The 13,237-nt window shown below is 34.2% G+C and overlaps 1 protein-coding gene across 3 annotated transcripts in view; it reads right to left on the bottom strand.

The window, feature by feature from the left end:
• The window catches only part of GRID2 (glutamate ionotropic receptor delta type subunit 2), a gene marked incomplete at both ends in the record, with an annotated part of 1,466,807 nt that overhangs the window by 296,586 nt on the left and 1,156,984 nt on the right, over positions 1-13,237 (bottom strand). For all 3 annotated transcript variants that reach the window (XM_080796960.1, XM_080796959.1, XM_080796961.1), the window contains one exon: positions 6,339-6,651. In XM_080796960.1, the coding sequence (XP_080653086.1) occupies positions 6,339-6,651 (313 nt within the window). The remainder of the gene's footprint in view (positions 1-6,338; positions 6,652-13,237) is intronic.

Raw genomic sequence — 13,237 nt, 5'->3', positions numbered from 1 at the left:
ACCAGTTCTTGCTCGGTAAGCATATTATGAGCAGAAATCTGATTTTTTTGCCTCATATGCCTTGATGACTTTCAACTCTTCAAAAGCCCAGTTTAGCATGAGAAAGGATTTTCCGGCTCAAATCATGAAGAGCTGGTATTAAAATAAATGAAATTCAGGGGCATATTACATACTTATAATTCATGGAATCATTGCTTAGCAGCTCATTACAGTTCATTGGAAATGTAAACCAATGGATTCCCATCTTAGCATCCCCGCATTGTTTTCTATCACACAAATTACTCATTCCCCACATTCATAAGGACAGACTTAGAATAGTATCTGAGAACGTGAAAGCTCAACTATTTTTTTTTTTTTCCTTTGGTCGTGAGTTCTGGTGATAAAATGAAAGAAAATGAGCACCTTGTCATGTTCTAAATCAGCATGGGGAAATTCTCAAGTGGATGTGACAGTTCTCAGAATGCTTGGCGCTCCCTTTGTTAAGGACTGCCAATCATAATTAGCAACAACAGAGATGTTTTTTGAACCTAAATAACAATTAAAGAGAACTTTTTTTGACTTAATATCTGTAAGAACAGAAAGTAGAAGGAAATTTGTCTCTGTAGTCCAGTTAGCCTGTCACTGGGAATTACTCTCATTTTCCCTGCGTTCATTAGGGTCAGTAAACAAGAGTTAGCCAATATCATTTTTGTTATATTCAAATTGAATGTGAACTATCAGATAACATTACAAAGGAATGGATTTAGCTACTGCATTACAAGATTTGAATCCTTTGGGGTTTTGCGACTAGGACATTGATAAATTTCGTATATTTGATATCTACACTATAAAAATGGATGTCTTTTTGAGTTATTCTCCTATGCAATGTTTTAAAGAGATGCTCTCTCATCAACAATCTCCTTAGTTGCCTAGTTTGATAGAGAAGAATGTCTGATTCCTTTTTGTGTGTGTGGAAATGAGAAAGTTGTGATTCTTGTAACACTGCAATCCATCTGGCAGTGGAAAGAGCTCTTTATTTTCTTCCAAAAATTGTCCTGGGATCTCAAAGACTGCGCGATGCCTCTCCTGTTAACTCTTGAGCAGCAGCCATCAGGTTATCTTCTACTATTCCTAAAGGCCCCCTTTTTATTCAACACTGGCATCTGTGGAGCTATTTGATCTTTAAGAAAGCTTCAAAGGAATATCTTTCCTGATTCTTTCCAATAATTCTGTCTGCTCTTCTCATCGGAAGGGTTTTTTTTTGGTCCCATTTGGCTATGGCCCATTTAGATGGTTCCAAGCCTGCAAGAACTGTATCTTTCTTATTTATGACCACACTCAAAACATCTAAGTTGGGCATGACATACAGCATGCCCAAGAAACAGTAAGTAAACCAGTAAATGTAGTTATTCCTTGTTTTCCTTTTCTTCTTCCTATTCTTGCCATATAGCTGGTACTTAATAAATGCTTGCTGGTAAATGAACATATGTAATAACTTTAAATATTTTACATGATTATAAATATTTGTACATTCTACAATCAGACAAAAGCAGCTGAGGCAAACTCTGAAATTTCCTTTTGCAAGTAAACAGCAAACAAATTGTATTCAACCATATGTGTGAAAAAGTCATAGAGGCCTCCCACCCCCAGGCCCAGATGATATTAAGAATCACTGCACATAAACAAAACATAAGGGATCTTCAAAAAATCAAACCCTAGTTGTTTAAGTATGTTGATTGCAGAGAAATGCATGTAGACATGGGAATAAAGGAGGATATAAAATGACAACAAAACTTGCATAAAATTGGTCTCTCATTCATGCATTTAACTATCTAATTCACAAGCTTTAATGTTTCAGCCAAACAGATGTACTAAGTTTATCTCTATAATGGGCCATACTGCTTTTGCACAGTTGGATTCCCTGAGCTATTTTTCCAGAATGCTTTGAAGTTACAGACTTTTTTTAAAAATCAGAATTAGTAAACAACTGGCATATATTTAACAATTTTCTTTTAGCTGTCCCTAAACTGTTTTTCAGAAATACATGTTTTTTCAGATAATACATGAAATGCTTTTTATCCCTATTCAATCTGATCTAGTGACTCAGTAAAGACTGTAATCCGAATAACAGCTGTACTTCTTAAAAAGACTATATTTTTGTTGAAAATTATCACTAATTTTAACTTCATTGTCTGTCCATGGACACTGTCATTGACTGATTCTTTTTTTCATAGAGTTTAGGAGCTTTTTCTTAATTTATTTTTAATCAAAATGTAAAGTTGCTTTCTGTGTCTTTTAGCGAATTGCCCTTTTCATTGTTAGGAAGAATGGCAACATTTCAGAGATGAAGTAGTTAACCATATGCAATTCCGCATTATCCATCACTAGAAATTTGTATTAATGTACAATCAACCTACAGGCTGTACAATTCATTTAAAGGCTCAGTTGGGATGGAAAAGCTTAACGTATTTATAACTTTTGATATCTGTGTCATGTTTACATAACTAGAAAATCATGCTAACCATATGGGTAATTTTACTTATCTTTTTCTCTTGGATGTGTCCCCAAAATTAGTTTGGCTACCTGGAGGCAGAGTTCAGAAAGCATGTCAACATCCTAAGAAATAAAGGTCCAGCAAATTGGATACCTTATTTATAAGTTCCTCATCTTATCTAATTAATAAAATACACCAGTAGAGACATTCTGAGTAATTTCCTGTTAGGTTTAGTGGATTTAGATCATTGGGGAACACATTATATAATATATATATTTATTAAATATATATATATTTAATATATATATAATATAAATATAATATATATATATTTATTAAAATATATATATTTATTCATTTAGTTGATCAGTTTGTATTTATCAAGCACTTAATATGTACAAGACACTGAGCTATAGGCAAAGGAACTGTAAAGATAAGACACTGTTTTATGCTCAAAGGACTCAGATGGAGACAAATGAAGAAAAGGCAATTACATAATAGTTTATAAGTGTTATAATAAATATATCTTCAGAAGTTTAGAAGATGGTTCCTAACCCCAGCAAATATTTCCTAAAAGAAGTGAGTTCAAAACAAGAAATAGAGGTTGCATAGTAAGTTACCATATGAAAGCAAAGAGTAAGAATAAAGATTAAGCAGGTTAGTAATAAAGGCATTTCCGGAACTGAAAGGAACAGAAGCAATGGCAAAGAGTCATGACACAGTCTTGTGTTCAAGGACAAAAGTCATTTGGAGTAAATGAACGATTAAATGTGAGGCATGGGTGGTAAGAAATGAGAATTGAGCCCGGGACAGGAGCCCAATGGTAGAATACTGTTCCTGTTCCAAATAACTCAGACTTTTAAACTGTGAGCATTGAGGAGCCAAGAAAATATTTAAAGAATGGGAATTATGTGTTTAGCTCTCCCTGATAGAAATAACTTGAATATATATGCAAGTATGCGGAACATATGTTTGCAGGGGACAAAACTGAAAAAAGAAAGACCTGTTAACAAGATTCCTGTAGTTCAGATGAGAAATGAAGTAGGCCTAGTCTAGGTAACAGTGTAGGCTTATCTTTCTAGGTGAGACAAGCTTTCCACTTCTAGAAATATTTAGAAGGTAAAACTCATAGGGCTTGATTATGGTTGGATATAAGGGATAGAAGGAAGACGAAACCAAAACTGTTTTCAAAGATTCTAACCTGTGTATCTGAGTGGCTGGCAATGCATCAGCTGGAATAAAGAATATGTGAAGCTACAAAGCTTTAAAGTGTAAAATAAATTCAATGTTTGGCATGTTGGAAATCATGGTGCTTTTGCTATATCCAGAGAGTGGTCTAGTGAGCAGTTGGATATATAAAACAAAAATTAAAGAATGGGTGATGTAGATTTGGTGGTCAACTGAATATTGGTGGTTATTAAAACTACGTACAGAAAATTGGGTGGATTGGGAAGAAGTAAGGTGAAAACAAAGGTTAATTATATCTAACTATACCAACATTTATTTTTAGACAGTGCTCATATCTATCAGCATCTCCTAGCTCTTTCTCCTCATTTATTGTCGACTTCGGCACCTGGCTCATTTTCTTTCTCTCCAATCTGAGCTATCATTGCAGATGGTTCATCTAATCCTCTGGGCTCTCAGTTCCTTGATCAGCTTTGAAGTCCCTCACCAGCACTTAACTTCAGGAATCCATAAATACAAACTTCCAACTCCTTCACACTGATATTTCCACTTTTGTTCTTTGACCTCCTCAAGAACTCTATTCTCTCCCACTACCACTCTATTACTCTCCCATCTTACCCTTCTTGAATTCTCATTATTAGTCTTTCTATTTTTTTATTGCTTCATGTACCCTACGAGCTACCATTTTAACCATTATCTTGCCAATAATCTAAAATTATTTGCTTTGTTATACTTTTTCCATGTGCCTAACTATCCATAGCTGAGTCTGATTTGTTTTTATTTTTTACTTATCTGGTAAGCAATTATGTGACCCTTATATGAGTTATTTTATCTAAGAACTTCATAATTTTACCTCTTTGAATTCTTATAACAAAGTCATGAGACGGGCACAACCAGGATGTTCCCTACCAGGGGAACTCACACCATCATACAAGTTTGTGATCCCCAACCTGAACTGTAACATTTTTTTCTGTTTCATTGACTCTTTTTTTTTTCTCTTTCTGGAATGCTCTTTATGGAGAAATTAACTACCATTCTGTGAGAAGGGCCACACTATTCCATGAAGAGAGACCATATAAGAAAACTGAAGCTACCAGCCCTCAGCCAGCATCAGTTACCAGACATGTAACTGAAATGGACAAGCCTTCAGATTAGTTCATTTTCAGACTCTGAGTTGTCTAGTTGAGTCCTCAGACATCACTGAGTAAAGACAAACCATCCTTTCTATGTCTTGTCTAAACTTCTGACCCACAGAATCGGTAGGTTTTGGAGGATCTGGTGATGCAGCAGCTACAGTCACTGGAATACTCCCAATAACAAGTTTATTGCTAAATCCAGTAAGTATCTTTCAAGTCTTACTTTTACTTGATTTCTTGAAATGTTTAATGTAGTTGGCCAAACGTGCTATCCTTAAATATTGTCTTTATTTGGTATGTATACCACTACATGCTATACAAGATACTTGGGTCTTTCTCATTACTCCTGATCAGTCGCCACTGAAAGCTCCTCTAACCCATTCCTTTTCTTAGAGCTCTGTCCTAGGCCCTCTCTGGACCAGTGGTCTCAATCAGGAGTTTGCAGTTGAGAACAATTACTCAAGTTTAATGAAAGATCTAATAGCAAGTGTGAATAAAAAAGATGTTATTGAAATTTATAAATATTAATGCAAAAGTGTCATGTATCTTCATTGTGACACGTGTTTCTCCTCTTTAATATATGTGATAGGTTTGTAAGAAACTATCGATCCCCTAAGTATTTTATTATTTCATTCTGTGTAATGACAATAGTATCAAAAAAGGAGTTTAGTAAGTATTATTCTATTCTAAAATGGTGAGAGTCATAGAATTAACTAGACAACTTTAAAGAATAGGGCAGATTAAATATTGAATAACAAAACAAAGACATTCTTTAGAATGCAATGAAGTTATAAGTTAAATCATTGGTAAAGATTAATTAACTATTAAGATGAAAGATAAGGGGTGTCTGGGTGGCTCAGTGGGTTAAAGCCTCTGCCTTTGGCTTAGGTCATGATCCCAGGGTCTTGGGATTGAGCCCCACATTGGGCTCTCTACTCAGCAGGGAGCCTGCTTCCCCTCCTCTCTCTCTGCCTGCCTCTCTGCCTACTTGTGATCTCTGTCTGTCAAATAAATAAAGAAAATCTTAAAAAAAGAGATGAAAGATAATATTTGTTATCAGCATCTTAAATTAATCAAAGTTTTTCACTGTCACTGAATATTTTTAATACATTAAATAATGTCTTTGAACAAAGAACCAGTCCCAACATGTCTTACATATGTAAATAATTAAACAGTGTCTGTTCTGGTAGTAAGCTATTTCATCCCAATAAGGCTATTTCTCAGAATGTCAGAGAAAGGAAAAAAAAAATTAGTGGAGGAGGAGGGGAAATCTGATCTTGAGTTTCTTGTTAACCTTACCTCTGACATTCATTTTTGGCTTTGTTGATGAAATTGAACATACATCAAAAGATAATGAACCATTTTTGTGGACAACCTGCTGTGTTTGAGATCCTCTAGGAAAGGGTAGGAAATATTCTTTTCTGAGCATTGCTATGAAGACCCTTTAGAACACTTATTGATGTCAGATACAGAACATTCTTAACTGATTCATGGCATTTGAAACATATTCCTTTTTCAGACTAAAAAGCATTTTTTCTCCTTACCTTGCTGTACAAAGGATCCATACACAAACCACATGGAGTTGTACAGAGTAGTAGAAGTCATTGATCCCATTTGTAATCGTGGAGGATTAAGCCAATTCAGGAGATAGACCAGAAGACCCACCAGAAGAACAGTACCAGCGATGCAAGCCCATAGAGACAGATCAAATGGTGCAAGACAGGCAAACATGTCCACTGTCTTTTCAGCCCTTCGAAGTAGTACTCCCACTGAGTAGTCCATATAGCGTGTTGTAAAGTCCACCACATTCTCACGATCCGGGGTGATGGTTAAAGCAGAAATCCCTATGTCGGCTCTCTGAGAAATTGAAAGAGAAAATATTAAATGAACAATGTGAAAAACAATTTGATTTGTGGTGCTTGAGCCTGCCTTAAGGAAAAGAAAACAGATGCCTCCGGCAATCTCTTTAGTCTTTTTATATAAACTGAAAAACACTGCAGAGATTTCTTAGAGGCAAACTCTGTGTAAATTTTGCATTTCTCACTGCAAATCTTGCCCTACCAGAGTCAGAAAAAATTACCTTGTTCATGTTATGAGTGCATGTGAAATCAGTGAAGAATATTTCAGACACAGATAATACCTGAAGGAAACTGTCTTTTTTCCTTGGGTCATTTTATCAAAGCCATCATTAGCACAGTAGCAAAGGCAAAACGTATGCTAAAGAATTCTTTCTGAGAAAATTCTCCCAAGATATTTAATTATGTTCTTAACATGTAAATTATTAAGCAGGTAAATTAAAAAACTCCCTCAACATAGCATTTTACTCTTGGTTTAGATTTCTTTGCATCAGAAGTGTACATATATTATATATATATATTATCTCTCTCTACATATATATATATTCTCTGCATTAGAAGTATATATACTTTTTAAAGATTTTATTTATTTATTTGACACAGAAAGAGAGAGAGAGAGTACAAACAGGGGGAACAGCAGGCAGAGGGAGAGGGACAAGCAGGCTGTCCACTGAGCAAGAAGCATGACCCCAGGACCTTGGGGTCATGACCTGAGCTGAAGGCAGATGCATAACCAACTGAGCCACCAAGGCACCCCCAGAATTTATATTATTAAGCTCTAAATATATTACAGTTTGTTAGAACTTTCATATAGCTCGAAGCTATAATGTCATTTGCTGGAAGTCTCTACCATAATTTTATTGTATAAACCTCAGAAATGTTTTAATGAAAAATTAAAGATTAAGAAGACCTAATTTTTCTTGGAGTAACAACCCTTCTTTTTAATTTGTATCTCTTTCGATTCGGTGATAGCACTCAAAACTACAATACATGCTGTTTTACTTATTTGAAACATTTAGCAGAATTGCAGTGAGATCACAGAACAAATGGATTACATTTCAATTCCTTGATACGAGAACACGCATTTAAATACCTAAAAGACGTACTTGGTTTGAAATAATGATCCATGGCTGTGATTAAAGCTGTGGGAAGCTCCTTCCAGATAAATACAGACAATAGTAATTGTTTGTTGAACATTTTGTCAGTATTTTTCTTTCCTTTGCATTGTTTTATGAAGGAGTATAGAAACTGGTTTTTTGTTTTTCTGTTTTTTTTGTTTTTTTGTTTTTTGGAGACCAAAACAAACAAGCAAAAACAAAAACACAAAAACATGAAAAGTAACATACCTAATGGAAAGCTAAACCGGTTCAAATAAATCTAGTCTCTAAAGTAATAATGGCCTCAAAGCTATTCTAAGCTAAATTTAAACTTCATGTGTGTTTGTATGTGTGTATATAACTACATTTATACGTATATGTCAGCCCATATATATTTGCTGTGAGGCCCAGCACTAAGTAGTTAAATAAATTTTCCTATCTAATCCTTACAATACATCATGAATTATGTGTTTTCCCCTCCACTTCATAGATGGGGAAACTACGAGAATTAAGTAACTCATTTAGTTAGGCTAATAAGCACATAATCCAGTACTAAAGCTTGGTTTTTCTTACTCCCAAACCTGTGCTCGTAACCACTGATGCACTGCAAAAACTCCTTTGTTTTCCAAGTAACCCAGATAGTAGGTGGTTAAGATAACTAGTTTTAGGACAATCTTTACCTTAAAAGAGTCTAAAATTTTGTGGGTTTTTAAAATTACACTATTTACATTGCAACAAGGCCATATTAGTATAAACACTGTGAGTTTATAATTATTAATGGAGAGGTATTAAACTCAATAAAATTACATTAAAATGAACTTTCAGAGAAATAATTGTTATTGCTTTCAAACTCATGTATTTATTTTCTGTAGCTAGATATTAGGAATTAGGTCTTTTCAGGTTGAAAATCCACCTTGGATCCTTATCTCTCTAGTTCTGTCTTTTCTGAACTTCATTTTATCCATTTGTGAAATGAATGTATGTAAGTTTAGTGTGATTATTGTGAGTTGACTTGTTTATCTTAATTCAGTGGTGAATAAATATCTCTCCAAGATTCAATTAGGCTTTCAGAAGTTGTGTTTACTTTTCAGGACATTATAGTACTATGGATCAGTAATTTAGTAATTGATGCACTAGTGACCCAAAGCATTTTATGACTGAATTAAAATCAGAAAATTTCCCCTAAAGAATGACTTACAGACAAGTTGATGGAATACTTGTAAATGTTCATCAATATTTTGCTGATAAATAATTAAATGTTTAACACTTAAATGATTGTAAATTGGAATATTCATATACTAATTCTACTAATAGATACTTATAAGTATCATGAATGAATTTCTATAATGGAAAAAAGACATCTAGGGAATAATGTGTGCTTTCTCTTTGGAAAAGGAAACTGATTATATTGCATGTGCTAAAATATATCATTTTCCTATGGAAAGCTTCCTAAATTCTGGTCCACTTTTAACACTTGGCTATCCTGTTTTTAAGGAGAAATTCTCTGTCTCCTTCTAGAGGGTATATTGGAATTATTTAATGGCCTTATTACATGTAAATATACATAACTTATTACAAGTAAATATACAAATACTTTTATGTACAGACACAGCATACATATATGCACACATTTTCCTATCTCTGAGATTTGGATACATCTTCCTAAGGAAGTACCTCACCCTCTTCTCCAAAATCAGTAATACAGTAGATCATTTGGCTTGATATAAATATGTGATAGTCCTTACTTGTATGAAAGAAGTTTTACTGGAGCAGGAAAAAAAAAAGCCAAGAACCACAGATTCATAAAGATGGCCCAAAAACTTCTTGAACATTACCAAAATACCAAAAATAATCAGAAACAAATGATCATTCCTGCCCTCCCTCCCTCCTTCACTGCCTTTCTTCCTTTCTTCTTTCTTTCTTTCTTTCTTTCTTTCTTTCTTTCTTTCTTTCTTTCTTTCTTTCTTTCTTTCTTTCTTTCTTTCTGCCTTCCTTCCCCCTTCCTGCCTTCCTCTTCCTTCCCTCTCCCTTTCTTTCCTTCTTTCCTTCCATACTTCTTTCCTTCTTTCCCCACTCTGTCCCTTCACCCTCCCCTCCCCCCTTTCTTCCTTCCTTCCTTTTTTCATTTCCTTCCTTATCATTTATTTATCTGTCTATTTATGCATACATTTCTATTTACTTGTCCAGTTTCTGCTTTTCAAATCCTTACCCTCATGAAACCTTTAATCTTCTCAGTACTCCCTGCCCCAACTCTTGGAAGATGACCTTCACTGCTATTTTATAGGGGACATAGAAGAGATCAGATTAAAATTCAGGCTTATTTCTATCTCTAAACTTATATCCCACACCCAATCCATCTATTTAAACTCTGTTTACAATGGATGAGCTGTCTTCCTTCCCAAAACTGTCCCTCCATCAGTAAACTTACCAATAAAATTCCCTCTTTCAATTATTTAATCTCCTGTCTTTTATGTATTAAACATCATCCTGTCAACTGTAAATTTCCTGTGAAAAGATTCTGTAACTCCTTTACATTAGAACAAAAATGAAAACAGAAAAGCCTGTCCTCTTCTCCATAACTTCTGATTCTGATTGCCCTTTCCTCTTCCCCTTTTCACAACTCTCTCTAAAGATTTGTCTCTATTTCCAAACCTCCTAGTAAGTCCGGGAAGATTCTCTTGTACCCATATTGTTAAGTATTCTATTATTCAATGGACACAGCACTTCATAACTTTTGTATTGCTGAGTCAAGTGGACACAACTTAGTGCTCATCTGTTTAGATTTCTTGATATTTGACAGTGATGACTGTTATCTCCATCAAAAACACTCTTTTCCTTGGATTTCATGACATGATATAAGCTTCTTTTTCAGTTCTTTTTTTTCAAGTTCACATTGGCAATGTTCTGGAGTTGGGCCTTACAGACTTTTCTCATTTGAGATCTTGTGCCTAAGCAATTCCATTTATATCCATTACTTCCATTGTCCCCATTCATACATGAGATTTATAAATTTGTATTTCTAGATACAGATCTGAGCTCTGGAATATAGACTGATATATGAACTACACTTCTTTTTTTTTTTTTTTTTAAGGATTTTATTTACTTATTTGACAGACAGAGATCACAAGTAGGCAGAGAGGCAGGCAGAGAGAGGGGGGAAGGGAAGCAGGCTCCGTGCTGAGCAGGGAGCCCGATGCGGGGCTCGATCCCAGGACCCTGGGATCATGACCTGAGCTTAAGGCAGAGGCTTTAACACACTGAGCCACCCAGGTGCCCCATGAACTACACTTCTATCATATGTCTCAAAAATACCTCAGATTTAACATGGCCAAGACCAGATTTACGTGTTTGATTCTAACCAGTCCTCCAACAGTGTCTCCTGCTTCAATGAATATCCTTTCACAGAAGTCTTAAATCTTGGTGGTCTCAGTATATTTTCCCATCTTGTGCTTCCTATCCTGTCTGTCACTGTTGATTCTACCACCTGGGAATCCTAATATCTATTCACTTCTGTGCTATTTCCAGCTCTCACCATTGCTTTTATGGGCTCATTAGGAGTCTACCTGAAATCTACCATTTTTCTTCTCTTAATCTTCTTATTGCAGTCAAAGTAATCTTTCTGGAGAGCAAGTCTAATACTATCACCTGTCACAGTTTAAAGGTTTTCTACGGATTGTACTGCTCTTAGGAAAAGGATTAAACTCTTTAACATAGCCTATACATCCTTAGATAGTCTATCCTCAACCTCCCTCAACATTTACACACTGGGCCATTTTCCTTTCCAGCACTTCTTCCTGATGCATAGTCTTTGTACATGCTATTCCCACCAAATGGATTGGCCTTCCTGAAAGTTCTTCAAGTAAATTCTTGTTCATTTTCATAAATTGACTCAATGAATACTTCCTCAGGGTAGCTATGTATGACCCCTTTTGATTAGAATAATAATTGTTATGTATACTATCAGAGGCCTATATTCCTCACTTCTCTAGTAGTTGTGACAGTTGTAATTTTACAAATATGTGTGATTCTTTGAACAATGTCTGATTTTTCTAAGAGACTGCAAGCTCCATGAAGGTAAAGATTATGACTTTTTTTTTTTATTTGACATATTCCTGGTATCCACAACATTAGCCTGGCATAGATTCATGATCAATAAAAATTTGCTTCATATATGAATAAATAAAGATGGAACACCCACTGGATGCTCATTATTCAGTTCTTATAAATTCTTCTTCTATTTTTTCAGCATTCCTGACAGAGAGAGATTTTTACAGAATGAAAAGAAAATGGTAATATTAAAATTTACTGAGCCTTATAGCACCGATAAAAGACTTATAGCTTAATGAATAATAACCTCAATAATTAAAATAAGGTTCTTGGTTTATTAATATGTTTATATTTATGCTATTTGTCACTAGCTGAGGTAATCAAGAGTCTACTACAGTAGGCCAATATTTTACAAAATATTAATATATGTCAAATGTTTAATGAAGAAGTGATTATTTGAATTTTGAAGAACTAGAACTAAAACTGGAATATAAATAACTTTTTTCAAAACTATTCTAATTACACAGTCACAACATTTTCCTTGAAAGGAGATAAAAGACGTGCATCTCTTCAAATCATGAAAAGGAGATGGATGTATATCATAAGGGGGCATGGCTAATAAGCCATACAATAACTGAATCTTACTTAGAGACATGAACTTAGGTTACAAAATATGGTTCTAAATTTAATCTGAAATAAATGATCATAACTCACAAGTAATCATTTAACTTATGCTTGAATATAATGCTAAGGACATTATATTAATAATATTAATAGTCACACATTTATTTAATAGTTATATATATTTAGTGCCATGTTACATGCTCCACATACATTATTTTGTGTAATGTTATTACAAGTCGAGTTGCATCTTTTCAAGGTGAACAATTTACATTTGAAATATTCTAATTAATATAAAGCTTTGTGTATATATGAACAGATACCTGTTTTTCTGTATATCTTCTATTAGGTGTCTTTGTGTTGTCATTCATACATCACATTGTAAATCTGAAATGATCTACTTAATCTTTCAAATACTTGAAGAATACTATTTTATTCCACAATTGGAAATATTATTTTAAGACTAAAAATAATTTGCTTATGCAATCACTCTTCTCAAGATACGATTTTCATATTCCTCAAACAACTGGTCATCTTCTTTCAAACAGAGTCTAATACATCAGTGTTTGCTAAGTTGATATGAATAATACAGTTTTTGAAAATTAAATTGAAGCTTGAATCATCTTTACAAGATGCAATTACCACATTGCCTTATACTAAACTTATGGCTGACTATATTTAGGAGTAATTTTGGTGTTTGTCTGTTTAATTCAATCTACTATTTTTTCTGTTATTTAGTTTATCACTTTCTGCTTTTACTTCCATTATTATCTTCCTTATATATTCTTCTGTTAAAAGTTGTTGTACTTGTTCTAGCTTTTG

This window comes from Martes martes (genome assembly GCF_963455335.1).
Source record: "Martes martes genome assembly, chromosome: 2".
NCBI lineage: Eukaryota > Metazoa > Chordata > Mammalia > Carnivora > Mustelidae > Martes > Martes martes.
This window is presented reverse-complemented; position numbering and strand designations above follow the sequence as displayed.